Genomic DNA, 21,833 nt, shown 5'->3' on the forward strand with positions numbered 1-21,833 from the left:
TTTATGTTTCTGCTTCTCGCTGTCAGGGTTGTCGAGCGCAGGACGCCGTGATCAGTGACTGTACCAGTGCGCATGCTCAGTAACGGCGAGACTGTAGAAGCATTCCCAATCTCGCCCTTTCCTGCCTCTGTCGACAGTGCCGCATACCCAGCGCTCCGCCCGCCTTTCCGGAGCTGCTTCCCGAGGGTCGGCCGGGTGTCTGGGGTGCTTTCCCGCCTTTGTCGACAGTGCCGCATACCCAGCGCTCCGCCCGCCTTTCCGGAGCTGCTTCCCGAGGGCCGGCCGGGTGTCTTGGGGTGCTCTTCCACCTTATCCTATTCCTCTCGCTCCTGTCACTATCTCTGCTGGTGGCCCTCTTATCGTGCATTGTGTGCTTCTTTTGCCTCTCTGGATTGAGTATTTGAGGCATAGCAGGACATTCCTTACTGCCAAGGGTGGATGAGAAGCCACCATCTCCTCGCACTGTCTCCTGGGACCTGTTGGCAACTGACTGGGACTACCTCGGAGCAGCGTTGAACCTCTGATCCTCGCCCTGCTTGAAGAGCCGGTAACGGGATGGGCATGTAGAAAGGAAAGGAGGAGGCGATTAGAGTTTATTTGGACTCATACATGTTTTTCTATGTTTCTATGTTTAGGATATTCGTTATAGAAGAATTCCTCCCAAGATTGCCCACATACCGCATACTGCCATCATCAAGTAGACCTTAGGTATTCCTCTATGCACCTTCTTTGTTTCTGGTAAACACCTTTACACGTATATCTACTGTTCTCCGCCTCTCACCTAATTCTGATATTCCTTTTAGATACACTATCCAGTGAGCTCTACAGAGACCAGATACAATTCGTGTTGAGACATCCAGAAGAGGCAGCTGACTGTGGCTACAGAGATTTCTTCCCCTCTTTCCTTGTTTTGTTTCCCTGCTTTCCCCTATTACCTGTGCTCTCTAGGGTCTGATAGAGGCATTAGGTGGTAGTGGAAGGCAGGGGCTAGCAACGACATCATCACAGACTCCGTGGCGCTCCTGCAGAATCTATTCCGGGTAAGATCCTTACACTCGCACTGCGAGAAAGCAGTGGGGCAATGCTACTCTGCCCTAGTGGAGGAGCCGCCCCTGAATGGGGCTTGAGTGTTTCGAAGAAGTGAGCTCTCTGTGAAGAGATGTGTTCAGGATGAAGGTCTTGTGTAGTAGGGGCTTGGCCACGTAATGGGGCACAGATGTCCATAAGGAGTGGGCTCTCCAAGAAGAGTTTTGCACTGGGTGAAGGTTGTGTGGAGTAGTGCTTGGGAACCTAATGGGGCTTTTTTAATGTTTTTTTTCAATTAATTTCTAGGGATTTTTTTTACATAAAAGAAGATATTATTACCAGACCTAACTATAGCATCACTTTAACCTTTGTTTATTCAGTGAATTTGTAAGTTTTTTAAATAGTAAATTAAGATCTTATTACCCTTCCTTACTATAACATCTCTTAAATCTTTGTTTTTTTCAGTAAATTTCTAGGGTTCAAGGCATGGTATGACCTTACTACCATACCCAACTATAACGTCACTAGCCTTTGGCACACATGCTCTGCAATAGAAAGTGGTGTCATTTTAAATAAGGGTGGTTTAGTTTGTCAAGGGGTCACCATGAATAAATAAAATATATCAAAGCCGGACTTATTGGCTTTGTCAGCGTTGGCAACATCAATAATCAAGGCATACCTATCGGCTTTGTCAAGGTTTTACCACACTAATCTATGAACGCAATCCTGTTGACATTTTCAAGGGATCACTACCTTAATGAAATAGCAATCATGCTACAATTACACATTAAAACCGTTAGAATTCAAAACCACATTCAAACACATTATTAACAAGAATTGGAATGTGTGCCAATAAACCTTTATATAAAACATGTATATTCAAAACAATATTAAACAGTGTCAGAGTCTTTCTTTTGCTCTCTTCAGGCCACATAATGAGCCATGTGACTAACATCAAGTTGTCCCCACACTCCACCTGAGGAGCAAACAGCTCCAGCTTGGAGTGCCTTAAAAATTATAGTATGCCCTCCTGAGGTCATGTTTGCAATGGCCCACGAGACTTACTGCAACATTTGTTTTTAAATGTTCATGAAGGGTGCTGCAGCCCTCCCTCCACCCACTCAATATTAAAATTAATTGTTGGTGGTGCCCGCCCCTCTTTGGGACACCACCACAAAAAATAAATCCAAAACAAAGCCACTGCAAGGCATTTTTGGGGTCACTCCTTCAGGAGGAGTGAATATTTTATCAGCAGCAACGCTACTGCTCTTTTCTGCATTTGGTAGAGTTGTCAGTGCCACAGGCCTATCCTCACGTTAGGAGCAATGGGGGTGAGGCCCAAGGTCCCTGGGGGTCCTGCCATTTCTCCAGCCAGCATTCTTGTTGCGTGCTTGTGGGGGCTAGCCATATGTTAGTTTGCTTTTTTTAGGGTGCCCTGGTGTCACCCGGGGCACAAACAACTTTTTAACATGTTGGGGGCCATACAGGGAGAGCCAAGGCCCCTGTGGCTTCTGCAACAGTGTATGTGGCCCCACCCTGTGGAAACAGCCTCACTTTCTGCTCTCATAGCTGGGGCAGTGCACTGTTCTCTGCCCGCATTGTTGCTGTACAACTGTGGTACCACAAAGCCAACATGTTTCTAAATTTAGCCCTATGAAGCCCTAGTGTATGCCTACCCATCCCCCTATATATTATTTCATTATTTTCCTGGACACAGGGACTTCAATCCTTATATGACTGCCAAACATCTTTGTTGATGTTGTCGGCAGCCAATCCGATCTCAACTTTTGTTCACCCAGTCCTGTGAGAGTCCTTTCACACTAGGTATCTATGAATTTTGAACCATAATTTCTCACAAACTGCTAAACAGATTTACAGCAAATCACAAAAAAGGTGCTTTTGTGGTAAAGATCTAGCTTTCTGCCAAATTTGGTGAATGGAAACCCGGGTGGAGCATGGCACGAGCCTGTCTTCACCTGGGCTATTTCGCGCAATCGAACGGCTGCGCGAGGGGTCTGGTGTAGCTAATTAGGTAGGAGGGGAGGAGTTCAGGAGGTTTTAATTATAGGTGGATTGGCTGGAAGGCACTTGCGTCAGCAGTGCCTGGGGTGTTCGTGTCGCTGTTTTTCCGTTGTCCCACTCTTCCACCCTAATAATAAAAAAATAAAATAAAAAAATGTTACTTGCCACTCTAGGACGGTTTTGAAGTTTCCCAATTTTGTCCTTCTTTATTGAGGCATTTTTTTTGGGGGGGGGTAAGTCTGGAGCGGCCTTACCCACTCCTAGGGGGTGAGGGGGAAATGACTGAACGCAGAGGTGGGGAACAGAAAAGTTGGGGTTTACAATGACATGGTGTATTATATGAAGTTTTGATTGAGTTGGTTGGAAAAAGTTTGGGGGGTTTGTGAGAAAACAATGCAAGTTATTTTATGATGTCATATTGTTTATAGTTATGCGATTGGGAAATTTCCAACTGTCTTAATAAAGTGGCCTTTTTTGCTATAAGGAACAGTAGTGGGCTGTGATTATTGCACGATTCTGTTCAGCCATTTTTCTGTATCATTATCTAATTTTGTCTATGAAAATTGCATGGTGAATAAGTGTTTTGGGGTCTCCTTTTTCCTCAATCCCTGCTTGATGGATCACCCTGAAACATTTCAAGAAGGACCTGAGGTGGATGAACTTTTTGTTTTTGAAAGTTTTGTTAAGAGTCTTCAAATGGTGCCAAAGTTATTAGTAAAACTAAAAGTGCAGAAACAAAATCCCAACCAAAATGTTTGTGGCTGGAAATTCCACCTACAGTTTTGTGAACATCAAAGTTCATTAGTTGTGAATTCACACAACGTTTTCTGTATTTTTCATTCATGCTCTTTTACAAAGTGTGAACTGGGCCTTGAAAAGTGTTGAAGCAAAGTAAAGAGGATTCAGTGTGACAGGTCATCTAGAGTAATATATGTCACATAGAATCAAAGGAAGAAGTAATACACATATTTAATCAAATGTGAATATTCCCAATTCAACAGAGTTCAGAAGTGCACATTATAGCCTTCTTCCTCTGGCAGAGTGGTTTATAGCTTCACAACAATTGACTACTTAAAGAGGTTTATTTGTGTTTTGTTAATTAATTTCTCAGGCTTCTGCTGGTTTCATTATATTAAGCCAGCATGCCTTTTCTGTGTGGCCATCCTGGATTTTGTGTGTTTTTATGGACCCTGTCTTTTCTGGTATTATGACTGCCATTCATTGCTGCAATGTGTTGCCCTAAAATTCTACTGAAAAATTGTTTTTACCCAATTGATTTATTTAACTTTTCTGTGTGCCCATTTCATGAATTGCTATGGAATTAAAGGCCATATGAACCCTGCAGGACTATTTACACCACTCATGTACATTACTAATTTGTCTGGCTCCAGAGAGCACTGTTGTGGTCTGGCTGGCCTGCAGTTTAAAGTACCTTTAGAAACCCCACTTTTTAGATATGCCTCCTCTACATGTGCCATGTAACCTATAGGGATGGTTGCATAATATATATAAGTTGGGCATGCTATATGTTAAGGAAGAATATGCCCCATTGTGAACAGTTGAAAAATGTTCCATGGTCAGGACTAGTTATGAACAAAAATTACTTTTTTGGCTTAGTAAAATGATAATCCCAATATTATTCCACTTAATAGTAAAAACAAATTTAAATGGTGAACCTAGTCTTTTTGTTTTACTTTCCTGGAAGTGTAACTTTATAAAAATGTACTTTGTGACACCTGAGAGTGAACTGGTTTACAGCTGTTTTTACTCACAGCCATGTTCCAAAAACCGATGACACATCCTTGGCGGTTTGTTAATAGTCCTCCACCTTTAAGACAATGTCTTGGCTTTTGGCATAAGGAATGGTGGGACAGTGATAGGTGTCCAATTCACAAGGTTTAACCATCTGAGACAGATGCAGGACTGGTTGGCAACACAAAGGACAGCTTTCAAAATTCTTCCTTTGCTGTGGTTAACCCAAATGCTTCTGTCTGGAAATGAAACCATTCATGTAAATTGCCTTCCAATATGTCTTGTCTGTGCACTTCACAGAACGGAAAACAAGTACTAGGACTAGCAAAGGGGAAGAAACCTCGTCTCCATAGAGGAGTGGCTGGGATGAGTGACAAGTTCCAGTAGCTGTAGAGAAAGATAGGAGGCTGTTATTTGAGGAACCCTGGGGAGATTTGAGGTAAACGAGAATTTAGATGCTACAAAAGTGGGTGGGAATCCTGGAGAAACATTTACCAGTGTTGCGTGTACAGAATTCTCCAGTCACTTGCTAGTGAACAGGATAAGATTGGTACTAGTTGCCTGTCCTGAGGACCCTGCAGGAGATAGTAGGGACTTTCATCCAAACCAACATGATATTCCTTTTGTCGTGTGTCATGTGAGATTAGTCTATTCGTGCATCTATGTGTGTGCACATGTTTTTGATTGAAGGTCCCTGTTGATGTGTTCGGCTGCTCTGATCCTTTACATAGTCGATGAGGTAAAACTCTACTTGCCTGAGGGAAGCCATTGGGAGATGCTTGAATTATTTTGTCATTTTATGCCTTGAAAAAAAGGGTGTGGTGCGGCAGGGGCTTAGGCTACAGTGTGAAATGTGTGTCTTTATCATGTTGTGTTATTTCTTAGTGTGATGTATATGTATATGCAGGTATGTTGGTTCTGTTGCATCACCCTAGCCAAAAGCATGCAGAGTGCTGTGTAGGATACCTCAAACTTCTGTTATGAGCTAGTGCACAGTGATTTGGACCATGGTTATGCCATCAAAGATGTGTTCCATCATCAATTATTCCTTATCATAGAAAATAAAGAAACTCACCCACTGCGTTTTATCAAAACTTGTTGCATCCTTTATAATTTCTCAGTGATCATCCTCTCACAGAGGTACATAAGATTAGTCTATCATTATTTAGCACACAATAAATATTGCCTAATTCATTCTATATTTCCAATGCATTTTGGATCAATTTAGCCCATCATCAGGGTAGCATCATTCGCTGAGTAAGTTACTCCGGAGTGAAAAAATAAAATAACTCATTATCAGAAATACAATAAAAAAACAATCCGAATGGTAGGAATCTTTCTCTATGGGTGTTCTTATCCATTAACCACCCCTCCCAAATACACTTACTTTGGTGAAGTTACTTTGCACGTGTCATCAAACGTGTGCACGCCTTCCCTTCAAATGGAGTAAATAGGATGCAGAATGGCTGCCACATGTACATGAAATAAATCTAATGCGCAATCAGTCATGTGTTTTCTCTCATATTTAAGTGTTATGCTAATGTCTATCATAAACAAACAATAGAACCAGCTTGAAAGTATGCATTGAATACTACAAATCATGTATATTTACAAAATGTATTTTCTTGTTCAATGGTTCCATAAAGTCTTTCTTCACTATTTACTGTAGAATATGTCAGTTATTCCGACTATATTGCTGGTCATGCTAAAGGACATAAACAAGCAATCCTCGGTACAGAGTTCATAGAGATAACATATGCGATACCATAAGGGAGCAGTGTAACCATTGTACTGTACATTTAGGTATTGTATAATAAAAAACCACATGACTCCTACATTGGATGACATATACATACTGGAATCTTTGCATGGTTTGCCACACATGCTTCGTTACTACTCACCTTTATTTACATTTGAATGGTATTCACAGGCTACAGCAGGTCTAAGTGGTGAAGCTGTCATGCTCCATGGTGGTATTATCATTTGATCTTTAATCAGCCTTTGGGAAAGGTTTCACTAATGTAAATGTTTTGATAATACTTGTGTACCCTTACCTTTCCCTTTTCCAGAATACTGTTTCCTCCTCCTATCAACAACTTTTCTTTGTTTCAATGTACACACACCTACCAGGAAGTCATGAATGCCCAACATTGCTGCAAGTTATAAGTTGGTTACTATTATTGTGTAGATTTCATATCATCGCTTCTATTACTCTAAAGGTTTGACGCTTTCAACTACAACTTCCCTTTGCTCAAGTTTGTCCAGTATTACAATCTGTCTAGGTTTAGCACCAGCCACGGTCCATGCAGGTAACAGCGGTGGGGCTGCGTAGGGGGGGGGTATTTCGAGGGACGATGCAGCGGGAAAATTAATTATTTAATTTTCCCTCTGCATCGTCCCTCCAAATACGCCGCACGCGGCCCCACCGCCCCACTGATGTTACCTGCACAGAACGCGTCTGGTTAGCACCGGGAAGACCACCTTGGTGGTGTACATTACATATACAAATGTCATATATGAATAAAGTACTGATTCTGTTGAGTACATTTTGGACTTCTATGTGGACTACATGCTTGTAACCATTCATGAAAAGATGTTGAACATAAAAATAACTATACATTTATATCTATTCAAGGATTACCACAAGCTTATGGAAAAGCAAAGGGAAATTTGGTGTGACTTGGAAGAAGAGGAAGATTGCAAAACCACTGAAGCTGTTGCTGACCTTTGCAAGGTAAAACAAATATTTCTTGATTAACATAAAACTATGCTGGTTTAGACAGAAAGCACAGCATGTTCCTCTTCAACATAGAGGTACAATTATATGTTTCTTCATGAATGTAATGCCATGTTAGTGGGTACACAAATACTTTCCAGAGATTTAAAATCTTGTACTAAAAATGTAATGCCTAAAGAGATGTGTGATTATGTATTTGTATTAGTCCTTTATACTTTTTTCAGTAATATATTCATTTAGGACAAATGGAATGCAGTTGTAAAGGCGCACACAACAATTGTGGGTAGGTCAGAGAGGCAGGGGCAGCACAAGGACAACAGAGGGCAGACAGGAGGATCAGGAGTAGCCCACGTACCATAGAGAGCAGGCAGGGAGGGCAGGGGCAGCCCACGGACTGCAGAAGGCAAGCCAGAGAGGCTAGCACATCATATGGAGAATAGAGGCCAGGTACGGGGGCAGGGACAACAAGCTTACCATGAAGGGCTGGCAGAAGTGCATGGGCAGCCCATGGAAGGCAGGCGGGAAGGACAGAGGCTTCAAATGGAGAATGAAGGCAGGCAGGAGGGGCTTGGGGCAGCAAGCTGACTATGGAGGGCAGTTGGGAGGGGCAGAAGCAGCCCCGGGGCAATGTAGGGTGAGGAGGGAGGACTGGGGCAGCACACAGAGAATGGAGGATAGGTGAGAGGGGGCAGGGGCAGCAAGCTGACTACAGACACAGGCAGGAAGAGCAGAAGGAGCCTACAAGAAACAGAGGGCAGGCATTTTTTTTTCAGTGCTGATAAAAACACTTTTACGATAACAGCGCTGCTTTCAAAGCATTATTCAGCACATTTGACAAGCTCAACCTTGCGGGCCCATCCTTGACGAAAGCATCTTAAAGAGAATCCTCCGCAATATGTGAAAATAAAACTTTAAATGCACATCCCTGTCAGCAAAAAGTTACACTTCCCTACAATGCACTTTATTTTCTTTCTTTTTATATTTCTTGTTAAACCTACTCTTTAGCTGCATTGTACTACGAAAGAAGAAGAGCACTTTTTAGAATGCATGTCTTAAATTTCCTTAGGATGTCCTGCACACTTATAATCAGATTCATTATTCTAGATATTGCTGCATAAATCTTTTTAAATTAGCACATTAATACCAGAAAGCACACACATTGTTCAAAACTTTGACAGACATATCTGAAGTCTCAGGCAGACAATGAACACAAATGGATGGCCCTCAAATTGTTCTTAAGAGTATTAAAATCAATTTCTAAATCATGTTATATTAAAGAGAAAAAAAGGACATTTAAAAACCACTTGGGCTTTGGCCTCATGGTTTATAATAGGCACCGGAGCCCATCAATGGCAATATAGACCCATAGAGCAGAAGTCATCCTTTATGTATGTATAGGTGGGTGCTTCCAATAGTGAGGAGGGAACGCACCCTAAACATGCAATTCAATTCCAAAGGGCAATTAAAGGCACTCACAGCTTTACAATCTATTACTTTAATCAAATCGAGCAGATGCATTTCGGATGATGCCTTTATCAATGCTCATGCAAGTGAAATTGGCCTTGTAAAACAGTCGCTTTTTAAAGGTGTATAATTAGCACTTCCATTGGGCGGTTTACCCTGGACACAAAAAAAGGACTATGCCATCCTAGTACTACATACTTTTTTCATTTTCAGCCACCATGTTGCATATAATTTCACGTTCAAAACAAATTCTGTACTTATATATTCCCAATGATTAAAAATTATTGTCCAAATATGGAGTTAACCCTAAATAGGGATAATATCAAGAAAACGTCCCATCAATGATCATTCCAAGTATGCAGCAGGGTAATCTGCCCTCCACTCATAGTTCCTCCCTCCTTTGATGTCAAATCGGCATATCACTCAATCCCGTATGCCCTTTAAATCCACCTCTTCACTTGCCGTTTTGATTCAAATGCCAATGTGCCCCTCGCTCCTACTACAAGCATATAGCTGGCCGCAGGGGCATGTCAACTTGCTGCACCCTGATATTCAATAATTCCCGACTCTCTTGTCGACAGGAACCTCTGCCTCCATATGCCTCATGGCAGGTTCTGGCAATTTCCAGGAAAATCATACCACAACGACTCCACCAGAGTGACTTGCCGAACTCTTAGGGCGGGTGCCTCCAATAGTGACGGTGGAACTCACATTAAACATACAGTTCAATCCCAAAATGAAATAATGGGCACTCACTGGTTCACAATCCATTACTTTAATCAAATCAAGCAGACACGTTTCGGCTAATGCCATTATCAACGCTCATGCAAGTGAAACCGACCTTGTAAAACAGTTGATTTTTAATAGTGTATAATCAGCGCTTCCATTGGAGGGTTTACCCTGGAAACAAAAAGAGGACTATGCCATCCTAGTGCAACATACCGTTTTAATTTTTAGCCATCATGTTGCATATAATTTCACATTCAAAGTAAATGCAGTAGCGGCATTTTTCTAAATATTAAACTGTATTGTCCAAATATTCAATTAACCTTAAATATGGATACTATAACGAAAATGTTACAGTACGGATCATTCCACGTATGCAGCAGGGTAATCTGTCCTCCACTTGTAATTCCGCCTCCATGAGCTACCCTTAGATCCTGCCTATGATGTCAAATCGGAATATCACACAATCCTGTACGCCCTTCAAATCCGCCACTTCACTTGCCGTTTTAATTAAAATGTCAATGCAAGTGAAATCAGCCTCATAAAAAAGTCGCCTTTTAAAGTTGTACAATCAGCCCTTCCATTGGAGGGTTTATCCTGGGCACAAAAAGACTATGCCATCCTAGTACCATATACTTTTTTCATTTTTGGCCACCCTGTTGCATATAATTGCACATTCAAAGCAATTGCAACATGGTGGCCGAAAATGAAAAGGTTTGTTGTACTAAGACGGTATAGGCTGTTTCAAAGATAAACCCTCCAAAAGAAGCACTGATTATTCACCTTTAAAAAGCGACTGTTCACAAGGCCAATTTCACTTGAATGACCTTTGATAAAGGCATCAGCCGTAGCACGTCTGCTCGATTTGATTAAAGTAATGGATTGTGAACCCGTGAGTGCCAGTAATTTCTAATTTCCCTTTTTGAACTATATATATGTGTGTGTGTATGTATATATTACCTACTGGCGGTCGCCAGTAGGTAGTTATAGTTAGGACCGTGTTTCCATAGGAAATCCGCAACATTCTATTTTGAATAACTTTGGCGCAGATTGACGAATCCTGGCGAAATTTTCAAAATAGGTGGGGCGCTCCGCTCCACTCCTACCCTGAAAGTCTCGGGGGGATTCGTCAAGCGGGGGCTGAGAAAAAGGGGGGGGTCCCAAAACGTGTTTTCCCCATGCATTTTTCCATAGGACCTTTAGTCCAAGCTACAGCCCGAACGGCTGAACAGAATTACTTGAAATTTGGCAGAGAGGTAGTCCTCAGGTCAGGGAGGTGCCTTTTGTAGGTCTGGTGTAAATGTGTTCAGTATTTGCTGAGAAAATAGCATTTAAATCAATATATATATCTATAGGCGCGCTCCGAGCGCGTATCGTAAGCTTACCGTACGCGCACGCTGCCATGCGCGAGGTTAATTCTGATTGGTGGTTATATGACTGTAAACATTCGAATCGGTCGAAATCAGGAAGTGTCGGCCTCCATTTTGTGTGTCTCACACTGATAAACAAAGGAGGAGAACGTGGAAAGGGGGCAACGAAGAGAGTTGCAGACCCCCTAGCGTTTGTCAGGGGGTCCAAGAAGGCCATAAAAGTATGAAAAATACATTTACATTTTTTTTTTTAAAGCGCGGGGTGCGCGTACGGTAAGCTTACCGTACGCATACGGTAGAAAATAAAAAAAAAAAGAAGAATAAAACAAATTTAAGTGTTAAGATATTAGGGGGCTCTAAAAAGAGCCGTTGTGTTCATTGAGTGTTTTTTGGTACCTACAAGTAAGTACCGATGCAGAGTCTAAAGTTCAAGAGGAAGACTCTGTTCCCTTCATCATTGAAATGTACACCGTCTCCTCTATAAATGTCTTGCATGTTGTAACGCAAGTTGTTGTGGTATATAGAACCCATACCATAGTCTCTGAGGAAAGCAGAAACAGATTTGTTGACGTGCTTTCTTGCTTTGTCAATCTGCGGACAAAATTGGTTGGACCAGTTCCACTTTTGCCTTTGGCATATGTTAGAATATACAAAGGCAGATTGAGGAAAAAGCGACATCAATTGCACAAAGGTGTCCTTAATAAGCATTTCCAGACCTACACCAGTTAAAGTGCCTAGGTCATTTCCACCACAGTGCACAATAATAAGGTTAGGCTGTGGGAGATGTTGAAAGGTTTTCACCAAAGGCAATAATTGGTGCCATTTTAACCCTCTCTGACCAATCCATTTAATGTCTACATTTGGCAAAGCAAGGTCTCCCACCATACCTCTGTTTTCTGCATAATTTTCACTCCAGAAGACATAGCTGTGACCTACAATCCACACTGTGAACATCTTTCAAGGAGATCTGGATGCACTCAGAAGGTGTCTTTCAGTAGAATGGCAATATGAAATGAAAGACAGTTTGAAAACGGAGGCATACATATTTTTTTTTAAATAAAAAGAACTCATTGGCTGATTCAAATCTTTTTACAGTAAAAAGTAGGCTGTATGTGTACATTTTTAGAAGCATGTTTTGTATTGGTTCAGAAAATTGTGTTCCCACAGAAGAATAGTTTGGATTTGCTGTTAGGTTGGACAGGTGAAGCACTCTTGGTCTTTCGATTTGAAACATTGTGTGGTGAACTTCTGACCTCTCTCCTCACAGCAGTGTTCCATGAGCTGTTGCTATGGTAGCAGGCAGAAGTCAAGTTGGGGGAAGGGTACATTTGGAAAAGGGTTGAAGTTTTCAACCAATAGAAATGTATGATTTCATTTGAAAAAAAGTTGGAAGCACTGAGATTTGTAATTAACATGTATATGTGTGAAAAAAGAGAGGGAAACATTGCCATTAATTGGTTCTGCTCAGAGGAGAGAGGTGTACAGCTCTGATATTCTGACTCTGATAGTCTGCTGTTTGAGTGCCACATTTCTTTCTCAACTAATTAATTTTAAAGGTTATGTTATGTTATGTTAAATTAAATTTATTAAGCGCACGTACGCCCGTAGGCTTCATGGCGCTGTGGAAGACTAGCAAACATAACATGTGACAGAAAGAAAGAAAATTTAACTAAGGATAAGCTTGCTTAAAGAGCCAAGTCTTAAAAGCCTGTCTAAAGGCTAACAGATCTTCGTGGAGTCTTAGTGGCAGTGGCAAGGAGTTCCACAGGGAGGAAGCCAGGAAGTGGAAAGATCCTCCTCCCTGGCGTTGTTTCCTGATCCGGGGCACGACTAACAAATTCTTTTGGCCAGAACGGAGAGCACGGGAGGGAGTGTAACTGACCAGCAGGCAGCTAATGAATCCAGGGCCCTTACCTTGTAGAGCCCTGAAGATAATGCATCCCGCTTTAAATGCTGCTCTCTGCGCTACAGGCAGCCAGTGGAGACTGGCCAGTCCAGGTCTAATAGACTGCCACTTAGGAATTTTACAGATCAACCTGGCCGCTTGGTTCTGAACCAGTTGGAGTCTCTTGAGCTGCCCCGCCGGTAGGCCCAGATATAAACTATTGGAATAATCCAAACGGGACAGCACAAGAGCAATGATGACCTGAATCAGAGCAGGGTGGGTTAAAAGGTGGGCGATCTTCTTAATCTTGCAAAGTTGGAAGAAACTTGCAGATACCACAGTCCCTACCTGGCTTTTGAGCGAAAGATCTTCATTAAAAGTGATACCTAAGCTCTTAACTGTTTGGGATTTAGCTGGAGGATCTCCCATTTCTGGAGGCCAGAAGTGTGGTCCCCAATGCAGTTCACTCTTCCCAGGCAAAATCAGTTCAGTTTTGCCTGGGTTGAGTTTCAGATGATTTAGGCCCATCCATCTCTGAATGTGAACCATGACCTCCCGAAATTCGGTGGCAGCGCCAGGGGAGTCCAGACAGAAGATCAGTTGCAGATCATCTGCATAGTTAAAAATTAAGGCGCTAAACTTTTTTAATGAAAATAACAAGGGTCGTAAGTACAAATTAAACAAAAGTGGGGACAGGGACGAGCCTTGGGGGACTCCACATTCATTTTTGATTTTGGGCGCTGTAAAAGTTCCCAATCTCACTGCCTGGGTACGCTCCGAGATAAATGACTTCAGCCATCTAAGTGCCGAGCCTCTCAGGCCAGCCTGTTCGACACGGTCGACCAAGATGGTGTGGTCGACCGTGTCGAATGCGGCCGATAGGTCGAGAAGTACCAATGCTTGGTGAATGTCCCTATCTGCATTGCTTCTTAGTACATTCTGGACCGCCAGTGTCACCATCTCGGTTGAATGCCCTGGTCGAAACCCAGCTTGGTTATGCTCCAGATATCCAGTGGTTTCAACGAAGCTAGAAAGACAGCTAGCTAAAGGTGAGTTATGAGTTTGAGAGGGGATGTATGTGGTGATTTTTGCATGAGTCTGTGAGCACAGAGGAATTGCTGTCAGAGATGTATTTCGTGTCTCTCTGGTTCTTTTTGGAAGTAACCATGCATATGTCTCTTGCAACTGAAAATGCACAGTCTGCATAAGCAGACTGTTAGCACACACCCAGCAGTTTATCCTGTAGAATCATGCTTAGTATTCACAAGTGAGTGGTGTTTCAGGTAGCAGTGAGTAACGCTAATACATTCAACATCACTAAGGCTGATTTCTTTTGCTGGAGTGTAGTCAGTCACCAAGGTCACACATGTTCATGGTCTCAAAAAGCTGTTTGCACATGTGCTGTTTTCTGTATCTGAAAACTGTAATGAAAATGTATACGACTGTTAGAGTACTTAACACTTGGAGGAAAAAACAGTAGTAAGTGTGCTTTGAAATTGGCAAGCAAATTTCATTTTCTGCCTAAAATCACAGAAAACAGTAGTAAGTGTGCTTTGAAATTGGCAAGCAAATTTCATTTTCTGCATAAAATCACAGCATGAGTCTGTGAGCACAGAGGAATTGCTGTCAGAGATGTATTTCGTGTCTCTCTGGTTCTTTTTGGAAGTAACCATGCATATGTCTCTTGCAACTGAAAATGCACAGTCTGCATAAGCAGACTGTTAGCACACACCCAGCAGTTTATCCTGTAGAATCATGCTTAGTATTCACAAGTGAGTGGTGTTTCAGGTAGCAGTGAGTAACGCTAATACATTCAACATCACTACGGCTGATTTCTTTTGCTGGAGTGTAGTCAGTCACCAAGGTCACACATGTTCATGGTCTCAAAAAGCTGTTTTCACATGTGCTGATTTCTGTATCTGAAAACTGTAATGAAAATGTATGCGACTGTTAGAGTACTTAACACTTGGAGGAAAAAACAGTAGTAAGTGTGCTTTGAAATTGGCAAGCAAATTTCATTTCTGCCTAAAATCACAGAAAACAGTAGTAAGTGTGCTTTGAAATTGGCAAGCAAATTTCATTTTCTGCGTAAAATCACAGCATGAGTCTGTGAGCACAGAGGAATTGCTGTCAGAGATGTATTTCGTGTCTCTCTGGTTCTTTTTGGAAGTATCCATGCATATGTCTCTTGCAACTGAAAATACACAGTCTGCATAAGCAGACTGTTAGCACACACCCAGCAGTTTATCCTGAACAATCATGCTTAGTATTCACAAGTGAGTGGTGTTTCAGGTAGCAGTGAGTAACGCTAATACATTCAACATCACTAAGGCTGATTTCTTTTGCTGGAGTGTAGTCAGTCACCAAGGTCACACATGTTCATGGTCTCAAAAAGCTGTTTGCACATGTGCTCTTTTCTGTTTCTGAAAACTGTAATGAAAATGTATGCGACTGTTAGAGTACTTAACACTTGCAGGAAAAAACAGTAGTAAGTGTGCTTTAAAATTGGCAAGCAAATTTCATTTTCTGCCTAAAATCACAGAAAACAGTTGTAAGTGTGCTTTGAAATTGGCAAGCAAATTTCATTTTCTGCGTAAAATCACAGCATGAGTCTGTGAGCACAGAGGAATTGCTGTCAGAGATGTATTTCGTGTGAAAGGGGAAGCTTGTTTTCTGGAAATGTGGTGGTTAGCATTCAGCCCAAAACAGTTTCTCAAATAAGAGGCAAATGCTAACATATTTGAAATCAACATGGTAGATTTTTCTTCCACTCTTGCAATGGGTCATGTAGTTGCTACATGCTAAAAACTCATATTAACCCTTACCACACATGTAGTCTTACATACATGTTTACAGTGTTTATGCAGTTATGTAAGGGTCCATTCAAGTCTCTCTTGCACCTGACAGTAGACAGTCTTCAGAACCACACTCTTAGCAGAGAGGTAGCTGTTTTTCCTGTACACTCATGCTTACTAATCAGCACTGTGTGGTGTTTTAGGTAGGAGTGAGGAACGCTAATGCATTGAACATCACCAAGGATCATTATCTTTGCTGGAGTGTAGTCAGTCAGCCAGGTTACACATGTACATGCTCTAAAAAAGCTGATTGGACATGTGCTCTTTACTGCCTCTCTAAACTATAAAGAAAATGTGTCAGACTGTTAGAGTAATTAACAGTTGCAAAAAAAAAAAAAGTGTGCTTTTGATTTGCAAATGAAATATCGTGTTCTGCCTAGAATCACACCAAGAGTCTGTGTGCACACAGGAATTGTTCTTAAAGATTAAATTCGTGTTGGTTTTCTTGTGTTTTTCACTTGTAGGAAAGGGGTAGATAGTGTTATAAGAAAAGAAAAGATCATAACAAATATAGTAATATATTAAAATTACAAAAAGGTATTTTTTTTTACTTACTTTCAGGTATTGCTGCAAAGCAGTGAAGGAAATATAAGATGCCTATAAAATCAAGACAGCGAAAAAAACAGAAAAAAAATGTATATTTGAAGACAACTGGAGGACCCAAGTTAGTTGAAGATGCTCATGTTGGGAAAAAGAAAAAGTCTTCTGGTAAGCAGACAAAGGAATTCTTTAAAAATGTATTCAAAAAAAGGAAAAATTTAAAAAATGCCCCGATTGGAAAAACTGTTTCAAGTAGAAAACAACAGGAGAATAGTGAGAATTTACTAAATGCTAATGTACAAGCAGAAGCTATAAAAATTAACTTGAAAAGAAAATCAGCATTTAAAGAGATCCGTAGGAAAATGTTTCAGAGAAGAGTGATGTCCAATTTGCTAAAGGATGTGAAAAAATATAAGAAAAGAGCTAAATTTTACAAGAGAAAAAAAGATATTGAAGCCATTGTAGCTAAGGCTTTAGATTTAAAAAGAAAACTATTCATTTTAATTTTGAACAGGATGCGTACATTAGAAAAAATAGTTAATGTAAGGAAGTCACAAAGCAAAACAAAAAGAGTAGTAAAAAGAAATAACTTTTGTAAAGTGTTTTTAGGAGAATGGATGCATAGTTCAAGTACTGAACCATTTTTTAATGAAGAGAGTTATCTTCAAAGTAATAGTTTGCTGCATGAAGTTGACACCAGTGGACGAGCATATGAAGTAAAAGATGGTTGTATAATGGAAAAGGAGAAAATGGTTCCAAGAAATGAGGAAGAAGTGATTGCGGATGAGGTTATGGGGAGACGTCCTAAAGCCCCAGTGTATACTTGGAATTGTAGTAGTATTTGTACTTTGCGACAGGAATCTATTGATAAATTACGTGAGTTTTTAAGAGAATATAGTAAAAAGAGTGTTAAACAGAAGATTAAGGTGCTTCAAGGATGCAGAGTGAGAGAGAATACTGGTTTGCAAGGACACTCTCTGGCTTGTCTATCTAGGAAAGTTTGTCAAAGTGTTTTTCACCATTTTAGGATGCTGGCAGTTCATCATACTGAAATTAGAAAATTTGTGAGAAGATTGTATTTTGCTAAAAGTCCAGCACTAAAGTTAAATGAGTTGAATAAGGCTCTGTTTCGTGGATCTGTATCAGATGTTGAGAAGGTTACTGATGAGATTCAGTTTTGTTACTTTGGTCCAGAACAAGAAAGTGCAGGGAATGACACAGTTATTGAGGAAAATGTGGAAGAGAATGTAGAACCCTCCGTAAATAAGAAATTTGAAGATCAAATAACAAAATTTGCTATCATCTCTAATGAAAGACCAAATATTACTTGTATTTGTTGCCGGAGAAGCCATTATAAAATCCAAACAAGGAATGTTGATCTCTACAAAAAAAGTGAAGAAGAAGATCATTATAAGTGGAAGGATTTTGCAACATATATATTTCTTGAAAATTGTTTTGATTTGGGTGAAGATCATCGTATTTGTAAATACTGTTACAACAAGTTAGAAGAAAATAAAATGCCAGCTAGAGCTGTACATAATAATTTAGAATTGGTTGAAGTTCCTGCAGAACTTTCTGATTTAAATACGTATGAGTTTATACTCATTCAATGTGTTCATCCGTTCCAGACCATAGTACGTATGGAGCCAAAAACAGGCAAATTACCTCCTTCAGATTTACAGAGAGGTTTAAAAGGAAGAGTTGTCTATTTGCCGTTGGATTTGAAAAAAAATATGGAAACTATTGATACAGATACTTTGGAAACTGAACCATTAGTTATTCTGGTTAATGGTGTACCTACAAAGAGTAAGAAAATTTGGCAGGAGCTGGTAGATGTACGAAAAGTACAAAGAGCAAATTTGTATTTGAAAAAAAATAATAAATGGTATGAATCAATTTATATAGATGAAGATGAAGAAGATGTACTAGGAGACACAGAAACACCAACTGGGCAAATTGAAAAAGTTGATAAGTCAAAAGAAGAAGAAATTTATGAACATTTCAGCATACATCCTCTTCATTCAAAAGAAGTAATGGCAAACACCATTGATCTGTTTCAAATGAAAAAAGCACAAGGAACTCCCGTGAGTGTATGGGAGGAGAGCTTGGAAGCTCGTTGTTTTCCCCAGCTGTTTCCTACAGGAGAAGGTGGACGATACGATGAACGTCCAGTCCAGATTCCTGCTTCTGATTATCGGACTACAAGATTATATGCAGAAGATCCCAGATTTCGTCAAAGTATTCCTTATTTGTTCCATCTGTTATTTGAAAGTGACTTGTCTGCACTATCTTATGCAGTAAACCACATTTTAAAAAGTGGAACACATCTACATAATGTGTCTGCTAAGGATTTTATGAACAAAGTGCAGCAGCGAGATGATCATTTGGAATCACAATTGATAAACCTGATGGCTTGTCAGCGTGGGACGAATGAATATTGGTACCGACGCCATGGAGAATTGAAATGTATGTTACGGAATTTAGGAACTCCAACAAGGTTCCTAACCCTAAGCTGTGCCGAGTACGCTTGGGATGATTTACTGGATTTTCTACGAGAGGCAAATTCAAACATTAAAAACATCGAATACAAGACAGCAGGAGAACTGTGCTCATTGGATCCGGTTAATGTTTGCAGATATTTCAATCATAGATTTGAGGCTATGATGTCCTTCATCTGCAATAAAAAAAATCCACCACTTGGAGAAGTTGTGGATTTCTTTTGGAGAAAAGAGTACCAAGCAAGAGGTGCTCCTCACATTCATATGCTGTTGTGGATCAAGGATGCTCCAAAATTTGGAACAGATGCTGATGAAGCAGTGTTATCTTTCATTGAAGAATATGCAACATGTGCTATACCTAAAAGCACAGAAGAGAAAAAGTTAAAAGAGCAAGTTTTACGTTTCCAAAGTCATCGGTGTGGAAAATACTGTCGACGGAAGTACAAGACCAAAGATAAATTCTACACAAAATGTCGATTTGGATTTCCTAGACCTGTTCTTTCAAAAGGAAGAGTCAACAGTTTTATGTCAGCTGTGCGACATACTATTACAAGAAAATCTCCCAAAAATACGTACAACCTAAGAAGAAAAGAAGAGTCAAAATATATAAATGACTACAACCCAGTCATTTTATCCATGTGGAATGCTAACATGGATATTCAGTATGTGGCAGACAATTCTATTGCTGTTGCTCGGTATGTCACATCTTACATCACTAAATCTGAGAAAATAGAATTGAAGGAAATGTGGGAAGAGATTTCTCACGAGAAGACTGTCAGTAAGAAGCTGTACAGTTTCAGTTTAAAGATGTTATCACATCGAGAAATTGGATCCTACGAATGTTCAGATAGGTTATCATCTGCAAGTCTGTACTCGAAATCAAGAAGAATAATTTGGGTCAGATTAGGCCTTGCAGGAATGCGAAATCGGGTACTGAAATCTGTTGGAGAAATTGAATATTTGGCCGAGAACGACCCAGAAAGTACAGATATTTTGAAAACAAACATGTTGGACACATATTACCCAAAAAGAAGTCATCATCTTGAGAACATGTGTCTCTATGAAGTGCTGCAGAACTACATTTTTTCACGGAAAGCCACAGAAGACATCAACAATGGAAAATATAAAGTCATTGGTGAGGAAGGATGTTTAGTGAAGCAAACAAAAGGAAGTTTGATTAATCACAGGAAGCTGAGTTGTGACACTACTGACAAAAAGGAATTTTACTACTTGGCACTTTTACAGCTGTTTAAACCATGGCGTTCAGAGGACGAACTACTTGGAAAATTTCAAAGCTATGAGGATTTAATGCATGTAAAGATACCATTGAATGCAGTATTTTCAGGAATTATGTCCAAATGTTAAACGAAGAAATTGAACAGGAAGCTACAATTGCAGCTGAAGTAGCTAGAGACAGTTCTCAAGACAGCCAAAGTTCTGGAACGCTCAGTCAAGATCCACTAGGACAGCCAATCTTAGAAAATGAAGCTGCAATAGCCATGACTGAAGTGGAAACAGCTATGAATCAAGCTCAGGAAGATTTAATAGACTTACCAGATTTGGAACAACAACTGAATGAAGAACAACAACAAATTTATGAAGAAGTCAGAAAAAAAATTGATCACGGATTACTACATGAAAATAAAGAGTGCACATGCACATCATTTGAACCAATTAGGTTGTATGTGAGTGGACAAGCAGGAACTGGGAAAAGTTTATTAATTAAAGTCATCAGAAGCTACCTACAGCAAAAAACTGATTCAACTTTATCTTGTGTTGTTACTGCTCCAACTGGGTTAGCAGCATATAATATTAAAGGGATTACTCTCCATCGCTTGCTAATGTTACCAGTGGAGCATGAGAACAAAATAGAATATCACAAGCTAACTGGCGAAGCATGTTTCGAAGTTTCAAGAGTGTTGAAGAAGATGCAAGTTCTCATTATTGATGAGGTAAGCATGGTATCAAACTTAATGCTTGCCTTTGTGCATTTAAGAATGCAGCAAATTCTAAAAAGAGACTATGACGTGTTATTTGGTGGAAAACATGTTATAGTTTTTGGGGATCTACTGCAGCTCACTCCAGTTAAAGGACAACCAGTGTTTAATACTGTGACACATGAGGACACGAAGAAGTCATTAGGAAGCATTGGTAATGCGAATATTTGGTCATTCTTTGAGTACAAAGAACTCACCAATATGAGGCAAGCAAATGATGAAGAATATGGAAGTATTCTGAAAGATATCAGAATTGGACTACTCACAGAAGTTGGCAGAAAAGCATTACAGAGTCGGTTGCTACATAATTTATTTCCAAGTGAAGAAATAGTTGCAGAGAAAATATACAAGAACATTGCAGAAAAAAATACTGTAATCTGTTTAATGCCAACACTACGTGAATGCTCAATATTCAATGAGGAACTTTTGAAATTGGAAAAGGAAGAGATTATGAAAATGGAAACAGTGGACAAAATCCAACATGAAAGAATTACTATTACATTAACAGGCGAACTGAAAAAATAATTGGATTCTCTAGAGAAGAGCATTTCGAAAACAGCTGGATTAGAAAAAAATCTATATCTTTGCATGAACTGTCGAGTATTTTTAAGGAGAAATTTGGATGTTGAAAAAGGTTTAGTAAATGGAGCTATTGGTAAAGTTGTGGGTTTTGTTAACTACCAGAAAAAAGAAGGAATTGAGTTTTTAAAAATAAAATTTGATCAGATTGAAGAGGTAAAAGACATTAGTCGTTGTTCAGTCCGTTTTTTGCTTGTGAAAGACTTATATGTATGTAGGAAGCAGTTTCCATTTTCTCTAGCATATGCTGTAACTATTCACAAGTGTCAAGGATTAACTGTTGATAGTGCATTTGTAAACATTGGATCTACTGTGTTCAAAGAAGGTATGGCATATGTTGCTTTGTCACGAGTGAAAACATTATCTGGTTTATTCATGATAG

The 21,833-nt window shown here is 40.1% G+C and overlaps 1 protein-coding gene across 2 annotated transcripts in view; it reads left to right on the forward strand.

Annotated features, from left to right (window-relative positions):
- EVC (EvC ciliary complex subunit 1) overlaps positions 1–21,833 on the forward strand; it is a 719,388-nt gene that overhangs the window by 461,445 nt on the left and 236,110 nt on the right. For both annotated transcript variants that reach the window (XM_085642437.1, XM_085642438.1), the window contains exon 11: positions 7,436–7,534. In XM_085642437.1, the coding sequence (XP_085498563.1) occupies positions 7,436–7,534 (99 nt within the window). The remainder of the gene's footprint in view (positions 1–7,435; positions 7,535–21,833) is intronic.

This window comes from Triturus cristatus, chromosome 2_2 (assembly GCF_964204655.1).
Source record: "Triturus cristatus chromosome 2_2, aTriCri1.1, whole genome shotgun sequence".
NCBI lineage: Eukaryota > Metazoa > Chordata > Amphibia > Caudata > Salamandridae > Triturus > Triturus cristatus.